Source organism: Glycine max, chromosome 14, assembly GCF_000004515.6.
Source record: "Glycine max cultivar Williams 82 chromosome 14, Glycine_max_v4.0, whole genome shotgun sequence".
Taxonomy (NCBI): domain Eukaryota; kingdom Viridiplantae; phylum Streptophyta; class Magnoliopsida; order Fabales; family Fabaceae; genus Glycine; species Glycine max.
Window position 1 is genome coordinate 1097441 of NC_038250.2, and position 15287 is coordinate 1112727.

Here is a 15287-nt window from a genome sequence, read left to right on the forward strand (position 1 = left end):
TAACTGACACTTAATGAATATTTACACTTAATATACTTTAATAAATAAATTTAAATACTTATACTTGATAGATAAAAATAAGAATAATTTTAAATTTTATTACAACTTCTTCCTACTTACTCTCTTGCTTTCTTTGTATGGTAAATTTTAAATATATGAGAAATATTAATGAAATATTTAAAATAAATAAATGTTTATATATTATTACTAGATTTAAATACTCACCCGCCACCAGAAATTTGAGATAAAACCTGACTCTCATTCTGTCTCTGTCTCTCTTCACAGTCCACAGAGTGTGATGGTCTCTTTCATGCCCAAACTTTTACAAGTTCATTCCAATTTTCTTCCTGGGAAATGCCACCCTTTTGTCTCTTTTCCAATCTTCTACCTTGGCTTGACCTTCTCCGTCAACTCAACTCCACTCTTGCTCACCACGTTACCATCTTTCCAAGGAACCCCTTTCTGACTTGACTTATCTTCTCTTCTCTGCACACACTACTCTTTATTATAACCTCGAAAACTCCATCTTCCCCAACTCCTTCCTAGTACACTATGTTTATGTTGTCTCTTTTCTCACCACTTTCCACTGCTGTTCTCCTCAAACCCATTTTCCTTCATGGCTTCTCCGCCTTCATCCACCTTCTGTTGCTGCTTGCGGTTTCGCTGTCATGGGTTTGGAACAAAATCACAGCAGGTGCCAGGGATGAGTCCAAGGAGAAGCCAAGCCACACCCTCTTCAAAACGACGGTGTTTTCTTCTCTTGGTGTTTCTGCTTTCAATTTTCTCCTCTGTTTGTTTACCTACTTCTACTGGTATACAAGTGGCTGGTCAGAAGAAAAGCTTGTGACCCTTTTGGATTTGGCGCTAAAAACACTTGCTTGGGGCGTTGTTTGCGTTTGCTTGCAAAATGGGTTCTTCAGTTCCGGTGAAAGAAGGTTCTCGTTCTTCTTCAGAGCCTGGTGCACTTTCTACCTTGTTGTTTCTTGCTATTGCTTCGTGGTGGACATTGTTGTTGTATCGGAGAGACGTGTTGCTCTGCCAACTCGGTACTTAGTCTCTGATGTGGTCTCCACTTGTGTTGGTTTGTTCTTCTGTTACGTGGGGTATTTTGTGAAAAACGAGGTTCATGTTGATAACGGTATTCAGGAACCTCTTTTGAATAGCGATGCCTTGGAGTCAAAGGAGAGCAAGGGCGGGGACACTGTGACCCCTTTCTCATATGCTGGGTTTTTGAGCATTCTTACCTTCTCTTGGGTGGGTCCTCTTATAGCTGTTGGTAATAAGAAGACCCTGGACCTTGAGGATGTTCCTCAACTAGACGGCAGAGATAGTGTAATTGGTGCTTTTCCAAGTTTCAGAGAGAAACTTGAGGCTGATTGTGGGGGAATTAACAGAGTCACCACACTGAAGTTGGCGAAGTCGTTAATAATGTCAGCATGGAAGGAGATTCTTATCACAGCTTTTCTTGCATTGTTAAACACTTTGGCTTCTTATGTTGGTCCATATCTTATTGACGGTTTTGTTCAGTACCTGGATGGACAACGGCTATATGAAAACCAGGGCTATTTTTTGGTTTCTGCATTTTTCTTTGCAAAGCTTGTAGAGTGCCTGACCCAAAGGCATTGGATCTTTAAGTTGCAGCAAGTTGGACTCCGAATCCGAGCACTGCTTGTCACGATGATCTATAACAAGGCTCTTACCCTTTCTTGCCAATCAAAGCAGGGCCACACTTCTGGGGAAATAATCAATTTCATGACTGTTGATGCGGAAAGAGTAGGTGTCTTCAGTTGGTATATGCATGATTTGTGGATGGTGGCTCTGCAAGTTACGTTAGCCTTGTTGATTTTGTATAAAAACCTCGGTCTGGCTTCAATTGCTGCTTTAGTTGCAACTGTTGTTATTATGTTAGCAAATGTTCCCTTGGGATCGTTGCAAGAGAAGTTTCAAAAGAAGTTGATGGAGTCAAAAGATACAAGAATGAAGGCCACATCTGAGATTCTAAGGAACATGAGGATCCTCAAACTACAAGGATGGGAAATCAAGTTTCTATCAAAAATAACCGAGCTCAGGAAAAATGAGCAAGGTTGGCTAAAAAAATATGTTTATACTGCAGCGGTGACCACGTTTGTGTTTTGGGGTTCCCCTACATTTGTATCTGTGGTTACTTTTGGTACTTGTATGCTTATAGGGATCCCCCTTGAATCAGGGAAGATCTTGTCTGCACTTGCAACGTTCCGGATTCTTCAAGAGCCCATTTACCGTCTTCCAGATACAATTTCAATGATAGCACAAACTAAAGTTTCTCTTGATAGGATTGTGTCATTCCTTCGTCTTGATGACTTACGGTCTGATGTTGTAGAGAAGCTTCCTTGGGGCAGTTCTGATACAGCAATTGAAGTAGTTGATGGAAACTTCTCTTGGGATTTATCCTCCCCTAATCCAACATTGCAAAATATAAATCTTAAAGTTTTTCATGGGATGAGGGTTGCTGTTTGTGGTACAGTTGGATCAGGCAAGTCTACTTTACTTTCTTGTGTATTGGGAGAAGTACCAAAGATATCAGGCATCCTTAAGGTTTGCGGAACAAAGGCCTATGTTGCTCAATCTCCATGGATACAAAGTGGCAAGATAGAGGATAATATATTGTTTGGTGAACGCATGGATAGGGAAAGGTATGAGAAGGTACTTGAAGCCTGTTCCTTGAAGAAGGATCTGGAGATTTTGTCATTTGGTGATCAGACAATTATAGGAGAACGTGGAATAAATTTGAGTGGTGGACAGAAACAAAGAATACAAATTGCACGTGCACTTTACCAAGATGCTGATATATATCTATTTGATGATCCTTTTAGTGCGGTGGATGCTCACACAGGATCTCACCTCTTTAAGGTAACTTGGTTTCATTATTTTGTTTATTGTGTGCAATGTAACCTGAGCTATTATATTTGTTTACACACAGCAGAATACAAATAATCCCTTATTTAACTCTTTTGAAATGTAGTTCTTCCAACAGCATGACTCTAGTAGTATTATTTATGTAAGTGAACCTCTCTGTTTTGTGTATGGCAGGAATGCTTGCTGGGCCTTTTAAGTTCAAAGACAGTGGTTTATGTCACTCATCAAGTGGAGTTCTTACCTGCTGCTGACCTTATATTGGTGAGTGGTTCTCATAATTTTATTGTCATTAATGTAAAAATAGGTTTGTTTTTTAATCCATCATGTTATCCTTGTTGTTAGGTCATGAAAGATGGGAAAATTACTCAATGTGGAAAGTATACTGATCTGCTTAATAGTGGTGCTGATTTTATGGAACTTGTTGGTGCACACAAAAAGGCTTTGTCTACACTAGATTCCTTGGATGGAGCAACGGTATCTAATGAAATAAACGCCTTGGAACAAGATGTAAATGTCTCTGGCACGTATGGTTTTAAAGAAAAAGAGGCTAGAAAGGATGAGCAAAATGGTAAAACAGACAAGAAAAGCGAACCACAAGGCCAGCTTGTTCAGGAAGAAGAAAGAGAGAAAGGTAAAGTTGGGTTTTCAGTTTATTGGAAATGTATCACAACAGCATATGGAGGAGCTCTTGTACCATTCATATTATTGGCTCAGATTCTTTTTCAAGCTCTTCAAATTGGAAGTAATTATTGGATGGCCTGGGCGACTCCCATCTCATCAGATGTGGAGCCACCTGTTGAAGGAACGACTCTTATAGCAGTCTATGTTGGTTTGGCCATTGGAAGTTCTTTCTGCATCCTTGCCAGAGCAATGCTTCTTGTCACAGCTGGTTATAAAACAGCTACTATACTCTTTAATAAAATGCACTTCTGCATTTTCCGTGCCCCAATGTCATTTTTCGATTCCACTCCAAGTGGACGAATCCTTAACAGGGTATGTATACCCCATTCTCTCCATTTTTGTCCTTCTAATTTTTAGAGATATGGTTTTTCTGTCTTAAACCATTTTCCCTCTAGATTAATAGTCTCATTTTTTTGTTATTTGAATTCAACAACTATAGATTATATAAATCTGTGTCACTTGTCTCTCTTCCTGCTGTTCTATTGCAGGCTTCAACTGATCAAAGTGCATTGGATACAGACATTCCTTATCAAATTGCATCATTTGCGTTCATCATGATCCAGCTTTTGGGAATTATTGCAGTGATGTCTCAGGCTGCATGGCAGGTTTTTGTTGTCTTTATACCTGTGATAGCAGTCAGCATCTGGTATCAGGTATTAATCTGATCATGTAGCTATTTATAATAAGGTCTAACACATTTCTTGCATTCTTGTCTGGCTATGGCTTTAACAGCACAGCTTATGTACCAAATTTGTTTTGCAAACTTGACCCTGTTATGCAATATTATATGATGATAGCTAGCATCTTACAAACTTGTAATTCTGCAGCAATATTATATTCCATCAGCCCGAGAACTAGCACGTTTAGTTGGAGTCTGCAAAGCCCCAATCATTCAACACTTTTCTGAAACAATTTCTGGTACTTCAACTATTAGAAGCTTTGATCAGCAGTCAAGATTTCAGGAAACAAATATGAAACTGACTGATGGATATTCTCGGCCAAAGTTCAATATTGCCGGTGCCATGGAATGGTTGTGCTTCCGCTTGGATATGCTGTCTTCTATCACATTTGCCTTTTCCTTAGTATTCTTAATATCTATTCCACAGGGATTCATAGATCCAGGTGTGTTATTCCAATCTGTTTCAAATAAAAAATTTAATCTGGTAATGTAATATGGAATTGAACATAATTGTTTTCCTTTTATATATTTTTTGTGATTTTGAAGGCCTTGCTGGTTTAGCTGTTACATATGGACTTAATTTGAACATGATACAAGCTTGGATGATATGGAATCTCTGCAATATGGAGAACAAAATTATATCAGTAGAAAGAATACTTCAGTATACTTGTATTTCTAGTGAGCCTCCCCTTGTTGTGGACGAAAATCGGCCAGATCCTTCCTGGCCGTCATATGGCGAAGTTGGTATACAAGATTTGCAGGTAGTTTGAGCTATTATATGCCTATGGTTTTGTGCTTTTGTTTACTTTCATTGTGCAGTCAATTGATTTATGAAATTCATGCCAAGGTTTTCTTTTCCTAAATAGTTAGAAGTTAGGTTCTGAAACAGAAAAGTCATGCCAACATATTTCATAGCATAATGTTTACAAGATGTTTTTGCTACATTTGTATTGATGTCTTTCCCATGATGAAGGTTCGTTATGCTCCACATCTCCCACTTGTGTTGCGTGGTCTTACATGCAAATTTCGTGGAGGACTGAAAACTGGCATTGTTGGGAGAACAGGAAGTGGTAAATCCACTCTCATACAAACACTTTTCCGAATTGTTCAGCCTACTTCCGGCCAAATTATGATTGACAGCATCAACATCTCTTCAATTGGACTTCATGATTTGAGGTCTAGACTAAGCATTATTCCTCAGGATCCAACAATGTTTGAAGGGACTGTGAGAAATAATCTGGACCCCCTGGAAGAATACAGTGATGAACAAATTTGGGAGGTGGGTTGGGTTTATATGTAGACACCAAGTTCTGTCCAAAAGATTATTATACGTGTAATTGATCGTCAAATTTGCATTGTGTTCTTTCATTTACTCATTTACATTCTTTTAAATAGGCCTTGGATAAGTGTCAACTTGGAGATGAAGTTAGAAAGAAAGAAGGAAAGCTCGACTCCAAAGGTTTGTCTTCTATCCTTATTGAACTTAAATGTATAGTAAATCTAATCTTGACTGATTGCTAATGTTGAAGTTGATGCTGTAGTTACCGAGAATGGTGAGAATTGGAGTATGGGTCAGAGGCAGTTGGTCTGCCTTGGCAGGGTGCTGCTTAAGAAAAGCAAGGTTTTGGTGCTTGATGAAGCCACTGCATCAGTTGATACAGCTACGGATAATTTGATTCAGCAAACTCTTAGGCAACAATTCTCTGGCTCTACAGTAATTACTATTGCACATCGAATAACTTCTGTTCTACACAGTGATATGGTTCTGCTTCTCAGTCAAGGTTAGGAAAGGCTGTCATTCTTCATAGAACTTTGATATTCTTGTTGACTTGATGTTTCATTTTCTGATTTGGTTACTGTAGGACTCATTGAGGAGTATGACACCCCAACAAGGTTGATAGAGAATAAGTCATCATCTTTTGCTCAACTTGTTGCTGAGTATACCATGAGGTCCAACTCCAGTTTTGAGAAATCTGATGATCATTGATTGAAACATACAGAAACAGAAGTTTCTTGACAATGACGAAATTCTGGGGGATTACATGGATTTTCTGGTTTTATTTATAGAAAAATGTATTTTATAAAATAAGGCTTTTAATCTGCTGTGAAATACTCTAGTCTCTTTACAAGGGTGAAGGAAGAAATTATCAAGAGGGAAGATTATACAAACTGAAATAGAAAATCAAATTTATTTTGATGCATTCCTAGTATGTGTAGGCCAACGGCAATACGGCCTGTTAGAGAAGAGATATTGTTACCAAGGTTGATAATGTCCTAGTTAGTCAACTCGAATTAATATGTTTCGAAAGTTCTCACATTGTGAGAACTTATAAGATGTGTTTTATGGTATTTCCTTCTTTATGTCTATTATTATTGTTCTTTTTCTTTTAGCTTTTTGTAAAAGGGAAGTGCGTGAAACTGCAACTATTTTTCCGGTTGCAATATTGGTGTGCAATGTTTATTGGAATAAATATGGGAAGAACCATGGAAGAGTTATGAGAGGAGTTATGGAAGGATGGTGGTGAAACATTATCTTCTACTGTGGAATGGTCGATGTCAGAAATGGTAAGGAACCCTATAAGGTGATGGAAAAAGCACAAGCTGAATTGAGAAAGGCGTTTGATATCAAAGGATATGTGGATGAGGTAGATTAGCTCCAATTGATATACTTCAAAATCTTAGGGGATTAAATGGATTTTGTGATCTTTTATTTATAGAAAAATGTATTTTATAAAATAAGGCTTTTAATCTGCTGTGAAACAGTCTAGTCTCTTTACAAGGGTGAAGAAGGAAATTTTTAAGAGGGAACATTTATACAGACTGAAATAGAAAATCAAATTGATTTTGATGCATTCATGGTATTTGTAGGCCCAAGACAATTCGGCCTGTTGGAGAAGAGATTTTATTACCAAGGTTGATAATGTCCTAAGTCAACCCGAACTAAAAAGTTTCGAAAGAAGAAATCATATAAATGGTGCCACATTGTGAGAACTCTTACCATAAGATGTGCTCTATTGTATGCCTCTCTTTATGTCTACTATTGTTGTTCTTTTTCTTTTAGCCTTTTGTAATAGGGAAGTGCGTGAAACTTCAAGCCTAACAAATTAACTAAGTAATTAACTAACCATAGCAAACTAAGTAATTAACAAGTAACTAACCCGAACAAACTATGTAATTAACTAACTCTAACAGAAAATCACTTTCCTAATATTTTTTTGTCATTAAGTTAAATCCTTTATATTCACCTGAAGCTAAGTGAAGATAATAACAAAATTGGTGTCAATCTTCAGTTTTCTAGTTTCTTATTGTTTTGGAAATTTGTTATACAATTTTTTTTATACTTATTTTCTAATCAATGATTTCAATTTTCAAGTGAACTAAATGCTGCTGCTTTTGACAGTTTTTTGCATGAGCTGAGTAGCTGACTTTTTTCCATGAATAATTAGTTTAGCAAAGAAGATTTTTCATAATTGATGAGAGAATCAAATAATCACTTGCTCCATACAAGCCTCCTGAGATAACTACCTCAACATTTAGGGGCATTTCCAGACCTCATATGATGGGCAAGGCTGAAGCATTTTCTGGGGTCTAGTTGATGATAGGATATACTGAATCTGCATGCACAGATGATCAGTTAAGTGGTATTAAAAATTAACTTATATCATGCGGTACACTCCCTGTATAAGATAGAGATACAAAGTAGAAAGAAGTTTTAAGATGAACAATCTGTTAATTAGTTAATTCAAATAGGTTAGTTTTGTTAGTTACATAGAGGTAGTTATTTATTTATTAACTAACTTTGTGATGTACAATCTATATCATAGAGTGCTTATGTGAAATAAACAGAATGAATCAATAAACATTCTACAAGCTTTGTCATTCTCTCTTCCTTCTTCTACACAACTATTTGTTTTCTGAGCGCAACCCAACAAAACTAAACCCAAGTCCCATTATTTAGGGCATTGACTTCCAAGTCAACTCCACTAGTGGTGCTGGCAACAACCTTAATAGGGTTTTAGATGGAGTAGAAACAAGATGTTTCTTGGACATAATAATTGTCAGTTAATTGAGGATATTAAAGCTCTAAATCTGAGATGAATAAAATCAAAGCAGTCATTTTACCTTTGTCCCATCTTTGCCTACAATGACTTCCAAGGAAAAGTGACAGCATCGGTGTGCGTAATGGATGGGTAGAAATTTGATACTCCATGCAAACTAAATGATGAAATTAAGTTCAGAACTAATTAAGTAGATATATGGTGCCAGGCTGCTATATATTGTGATCTTAGTTTCAAAACTTATTGATATATATCTACCTCTTATATTTGTAAGTTCTATAAAATAGAATTACATAAATTATATTGCTAAAGTAAACTTGTTTAGCCAAATGTCCTACCATCACAAAGAATTATTACTGACGGCAATGACTTCTCATTAGCGGTGCAGAAGGGTTAGAACCTTTTTCCATTTGAATGGTTCTTGACAAATTTAATGGGATGAATTGGCATATATACAGATATGTCCAAAGTGGTTCGCAATCAAAGTAGCTATAGAATATAAAACTGATATATGAAGACAAATAAGAATTGTTAACTTCTTTAGCCCTATTGTCCTACCATGCATCACATCGAATTATTAAGATGATTGGAAGTAAATTTGGAGATATATATTCAAGCGAAATAGGAAACGAAGTCATGCTTGTATCTATATGTGGAAGAGTTTTAATGACGGCAACAACTTCTAATTAGCAGTGCAGAAGGGTTAGAAAGTTTATTCCATTTGAATAGTCCTTGACAAATTTAATGGGATGATTTGGCGTATATACAGATATGTCAAAAGTGGTTCACAATCAAAGCTGTTATAGAAAATTAATCTGATATATGAAGACAAATATGTTGGAAAATGGAAATGATCTACCAAAATCAAAGGTGTTAATTGAACTATGTTACTTTTCAGTACCGTGATTTATGATATCTTTGGACACAGCTCAGGACTTGGTGAGTAGTATGAATCCCCAAGATACATTGGTAGTCTGTAGAGGTAGGTCATTTTCTTTTGCTCAACTTATTGCAGCACTGAGTGTCTGAGTATCAATTTTGAAAAATCTGCTTATCACTGACATGAAACCTACTGAAACATTTTTTTTTAAGATGACCAAATTCTAGGCAGATTTCATTCTTATCAATAAGGTTTTAGTTTTATCATTCTGGGATGGGGTCACTGTGAATTTTTGTTTCCCCGATTGACATATTTCTAAGTCCCTGTTTGGATGAACTTTTCTATAAACACTTGAGAAAGTAAAATGAATTGAGTTTCTTCCATAAATTAAAATCAACCTATTCACCTCACCTTTTGGAGGAACTTTTATAAAATTTTGCATAAGTTAAAATTAATATATGCGAAAAGCTCAATTAATTTTACGTTATTTTTCTTTTCTTTATAGAAAATTTTAGCTTAAAAGAACCTAAACTTAACTAGTTAATATGAACCTTGATTATGGCATACGCCTAGTGGACCAATCTTCGTTTGCCCCTCTTGTTGTCTGATTTGTTAACCTCAGTAAAAGTTGCATAATTTATTTGTTATTAAGCCTGTTTGAGACCAAAAAAGGTCTCGTCAAACTTTCCTCTCTTTTGAAGGCCAAAGAAGAAATTATAAGTGGGTGAAGTCACCAATTACATGGTTACTTAAGAAAATCATGCTTAAACTTTGGAGACCAATTCAACCCATACTCTCTTGAAAACTGAAAAGGAACATAGAAGACCGAATTTCCCCGTGAATGATCGATCCAGGAAACATATTTTTTCATGCATATGTAATTGGAAATGATGATATGAATAGTATGGTTTATTTGTTACTTATTGGAGTTAGCTTATTTAATACTCAATTCCATTAAACTACTGCTACTAGTAAAATTTCTCGTTAGTTATAGAGATCATCCCACTCAGGGTTTACAAAATGGGCTCTATCTGAATCAAGTTCTAGTTGGCATGTTTAAGAATCAAGAGAGAGAAAAACAAAAATATTCAATTACAAAAAAAAAATCAAAGAATGGAAATACAGGGGTCTACCTGAATGTTGTTATTGTAGGGTCAGAAAATGAAGTTTGTTTGTTTGCGACATTGTGTGAGGAATGGGCTCTTGAAGTCCTGATGCTAGGACCGCAATCAAAGTTTAATTTAGCCAAAAAAACCACATCTCAATTTGTTAATTTGGCTATAAATATTAATCTTTCATTCCTTATCATGTATGTTTTCCTTCCTAGCAAATCTGTGCGAACACTTTGGAGTTGCACACAAGTTAGAATGGAATCATACATGGGGATGGGGTGGTTGTTTGTTGTGTGTTGGCATTTGTTGCTGTTTCATTTTTCATTCTCCCATTCCTTATGCCACACTCATGACAGTTTTGCCTTGCTTCACTTCAAGGCCTCCTTTCCTTTTAATACAACTTACTATTATAATGCTTATGAATGCCCTGTTACTAACCTGAAGACAACAACATGGGAAAATGGAACAGATTGCTGCTCTTGGCTTGGAGTCACCTGCCACCCCATCTCCGGTCACGTGACCGGCCTCGACCTCAGCTGCAGTGGGCTTTATGGTGAAATCCATCCCAACAGTACCCTTTTTCATCTTTCTCATCTCCAATCACTCAACCTCGCTAACAATGACTTCTATCCATCTCCCTTGTCATCTCTCTTCTGTGGATTTGTGAGCCTCACGCACCTAAACTTGTCTAATACTTACTTTAGAGGTGAAATTCCTTCCCAAATCTCACACCTTTCCAAATTACAATCACTTGATCTCTCTCTTCCACTTAATTCTCAATTTCTATTAAAGTGGAGAGAAAGCACTTGGAAGAGGCTGCTCCAAAATGCAACAGTTTTAAGGGAGCTTGTGTTGAATCGCACAGATTTGTCATCAACTTCAATGAGGCCACTCAATTTGTCTTCCTCTTTGATCACTCTAAGTCTTAGAGGAACTGGGTTAAAGGGAACGTTGGCAGATGGAATTCTCTGTTTGCCAAATCTGCAACACTTGTATCTATCAGATAATTTTGACCTTCATGGCCAACTTCCGAACTTGAGTTGTAGCACAACTTCTGTCAGTGTCTTACAGATCTCATCTAATGAATTCCAAGGCCCAATCCCTCCTTCTTTCTCTAACCTTGTACATCTTACTTTCCTGGATCTCTCATTTAACAAACTCAACGGTTCAATCCCACCCTTACTCTTAGCCCTTCCACGTCTTACTTTTCTGTATCTCCGTGATAATTATCTCACTGGTCAAATCCCAAATGTCTTTCACCAGTCAAACATATTTGAAGTATTGGATTTGACTCATAACAATATCCAGGGTGAGCTGCCATCAACACTTTCAAATCTTCAACATCTCATTTACTTGGATCTTTCATTTAACAGATTAGAGGGACCTCTGCCCAACAAAATAACAGGGTTTTCAAACCTAACTTGGTTAGTGTTCAATAACAACTTACTGAATGGGACCATTCCTTCTTGGTGTTTCTCTTTGCCATCGTTGATGTATTTATATCTAAATAATAATCAGTTCACAGGGCATATACCTGCAATCTCATCATATTCTTTGCAGTCTCTAATTTTGTGCTACAACAAGCTACAAGGCAATATTCCAGAATCAATTTTCAGTCTTGTCAACCTTACTTATGTTTATCATCAAACAACTTCAGTGGTCCTGTCAATTTGTCACTCTTCTCTAACTTTCAAAATCTGAAAGGTCTTTATCTTTCGCAGTTAAGTCAATTATCACTCAACTTTGAATCAAGGGCCAATTATAGTTTCTCCAGCTTACTGCAACTGGACTTGTCTTCTATGAGCTTAACAGAATTTCCAAAATTATCAGGAAAAGTCCCAATTTTGAAAATCCTGTATCTGTCCAATAACAAATTGAAGGGAAGAGTGCCCACTTGGTTGCACAAAATGGATTCTTTATCTGCTTTGAGTCTATCCCATAACATGTTGACAACACCAATGGACCAATTCTCAAGGAACTACCAACTCACAATCCTGGATCTAAGTTTCAACTTACTCACTGGCAGCATCTCTTCCTCAATTTGCAATGCAAGTTCAATGGAGTCTCTCTTCTTGCCTCACAACAAGTTAACAGGCATTATTCCACAATGCCTCGTGAACTTACCATATCTTCAAGTTTTGGATCTTCAAATGAACAAACTTTATGGCACTTTGCCAAGTACTTTTTCAAGGAACAACAGGCTAAGTACGCTGAATCTCAATGATAACCAATTAGAAGGTATATTGCCAGAATCTTTGTCCAACTGCACACTACTGGAGGTTTTAAATCTTGGCAACAATCAAATAGAGGATACGTTTCCCCATTGGCTTCAAAAACTACCATATTTGAAAGTATTGGTTTTGCGGGCCAACAAGTTTCACGGTCTCATTGCCAGTTTTAAGACCAACCATGGATTTCCAAGTTTAATTGTTTTTGATATCTCATCCAACGACTTCAGCGGCCCAATACCAAAAGCATACATACAAAATTTTGAAGCCATGTAGAAGATCATTCAAGATGAAGAGGATAGCAGTTCACAGCAATACATGCGAACGCAAGTTAGTCTTGGAGCATTCGATTCAACTGTGACTGTAACAATGAAAGGCATGAGTATGCTACTTACAAAAATTCCAACAGACTTTGTAAGCATTGATTTATCAGGAAACAAATTTGAAGGAGAGATTCCAAATGTTATTGGGGAGCTTCATGCACTCAAAGGGCTCAACCTTTCCCATAACAGACTCAGTGGTCTTATTCCCCAATCCATGGGAAATTTGACAAACTTGGAATCATTGGATCTCTCTTCTAATATGCTGAATGGTAGGATACCTACCGAATTAACCAATCTGAACTTCCTCTCCGTCCTGAATCTTTCCCATAACTATCTAGTGGGAGAATACCTCAAGGAAAACAGTTCAATACTTTTTCAAATGATTCCTATGAGGGAAACTTGGATTTGGTTGGCAACCAGTGGCCATAGGATATGGATGTGGAATGGTATTTGGAGTGGGCATGGGATGCTTTGTGTTGTTAACAGGAAAGCCTCAATGGATTGTGAGAAAGTTTGGTCCTTAACTTAATCAAAAGCTGAAAAGGAACACAATCATGGAAGAATAAATCAGCTCATGCTGCTGTCATAGTTAATGCGTTTTCTTTTCCTCTGTTTTAATTCTCGTCAATTTCTAAAAGTATTTCAAGACATATAAATCTAGCTAGTTTGTGGTCAGTGTATGTTTAAAGAGTTGAATGTGTATTCAAGGTTTATATTGTAAATTATTTTTAAAATTAATAAATTTATATATATATATATATATATATATATATATATATATATATATAATAAGTTGTAATTGGATGATAATATAAATACAGATTTAAATCCATTTCTGTTATACAAATTTAAATTTCAAAACTAAATTTTATTTAACAGTAATTGTTCATTTATTTACTAATTGGATGCTTAATAATGTTAATTAATTGATTCCATTTTGTTTATGCGCAATATTTATTTTGTGTGAATGATAGCAATTTCATTAATTATTTCGTTAACATGTTTATTTTTATTAACAGCAAATAATATTTCATAAATGATAATTTATACTGACGTTTTTAACGATGCTAACACCCATTTTATAAGGTGAACACTCTCAAATCTCATTGGTCCTTCTCCCTCTTTCTTTCTTCCTTTGAAATGCATTTTTAGGTCACACATGTTTATATTTAACTAGTTCTGTTTTTCCATGTTTGTATCGGAACGACTTGCTATTTTGTAGGAAAAATAACACAAATCAAATAAAAATCAAATGTTATAAAAAATGCTATTAAAAAAAACGAAGTTTAAATATAGAATATTATCTACACATTGAATTTTATGTTTCTAGAAAACTTATATTTCTATATAAAAAATATAGAATTGTTTTTTCAATCTCTATATACTTTATTGTCTATCTATTATTATATTATTATTTTGTTTAAGTTACTAATATGAAATATCAATATTAAAAATTATTATTTACTTTTTTTGTCTAACTAAAGAGTCTAGGTGAATTAAATTCTGAGGAATCATTTGAGTCAAGACATACCATAATACTTACTCATTGATTGTTTACAAAAGAAAAAAGTATTATTTACATGTAATAATCGACACAAGTTGCGAGTTATAATAGCCGAAGACAAAAAATTTAAATTCAATTTAGACATCTAAAATGAAGTTCAAGCTTGATGAAAGTTTAACTTTAGAACTTTTACCGTCTTAGCATAAATTAGGACATGATTTAATTGAGTTAAAAAGACCTAATTTAATTTACAATCAAAGTTTAAAGCACAAGTCCACACTTCATCAAATTAGTTTGTATCATGTTGATACTTGACTCATTTTATCACCTTTATTCATTGTTTGTATTAGGAGTCAAATAGAGAGAAAAAAAATCAGAAAAATAAAAAAAAAAGCAAAATAAGATATGAAAGATATATTATTTGGATAATATTACAACGCATCTAACTATAAAATAACACTTTAAAATATTTTTGTTACAAATTTTATTTATTTATTTATTTAAAAAAATTTCATGCCTACATATAAACCAATTTTATCTGTAGGGATGGAAACAATTTTTTCGTAGGATCCAAAAAAAGTTCATTAAACAATTTCTCGTAGGATCGAAAAAAAGTTCTTTAGTTCCCTTTTATTTAATGATGAAGAAACATCTTATAAAAGAAACAAAAATGATAAACAAGCATAGAAGGTTAATAACTTCCATTTTCTCCTTAATTCCTTGTATCCTATTTCGCCACAAACAAACAATAGGTTAATGAAAAGTGAAGGAGAAACGTTAAAGACTAATTGTATTGGTAATTTTGAAAAATATTTCATAGAAACTAATAATAAATAATTTATATATTTTAGGAATAAAGAAATAGATATATTAAAAAAATTAAAACATAATAATAATAAAAAATTATTTGATTAGATATTCATAAAA

At 35.2% G+C, this 15287-nt stretch overlaps 1 protein-coding gene and 1 pseudogene across 1 annotated transcript; both read left to right on the top strand.

The window, feature by feature from the left end:
• The first annotated feature begins 276 nt into the window (after positions 1 to 276).
• LOC100777836 (ABC transporter C family member 3) lies at positions 277 to 6620 on the top strand. The gene is made up of 10 exons (XM_003545055.5): positions 277 to 2889; positions 3070 to 3156; positions 3238 to 3888; positions 4065 to 4229; positions 4404 to 4698; positions 4802 to 5016; positions 5229 to 5534; positions 5651 to 5714; positions 5797 to 6036; positions 6118 to 6620. The coding sequence occupies exons 1-10, from the start codon at positions 553 to 555 to the stop codon at positions 6240 to 6242; spliced, it is 4485 nt and encodes a 1494-aa protein (XP_003545103.1). The 5' UTR covers positions 277 to 552; the 3' UTR covers positions 6243 to 6620.
• Positions 6621 to 9089: 2469 nt separating this feature from the next.
• Positions 9090 to 13536, top strand: LOC100778366 (receptor-like protein 33; annotated as a pseudogene).
• The last annotated feature ends 1751 nt before the right edge of the window (positions 13537 to 15287 follow it).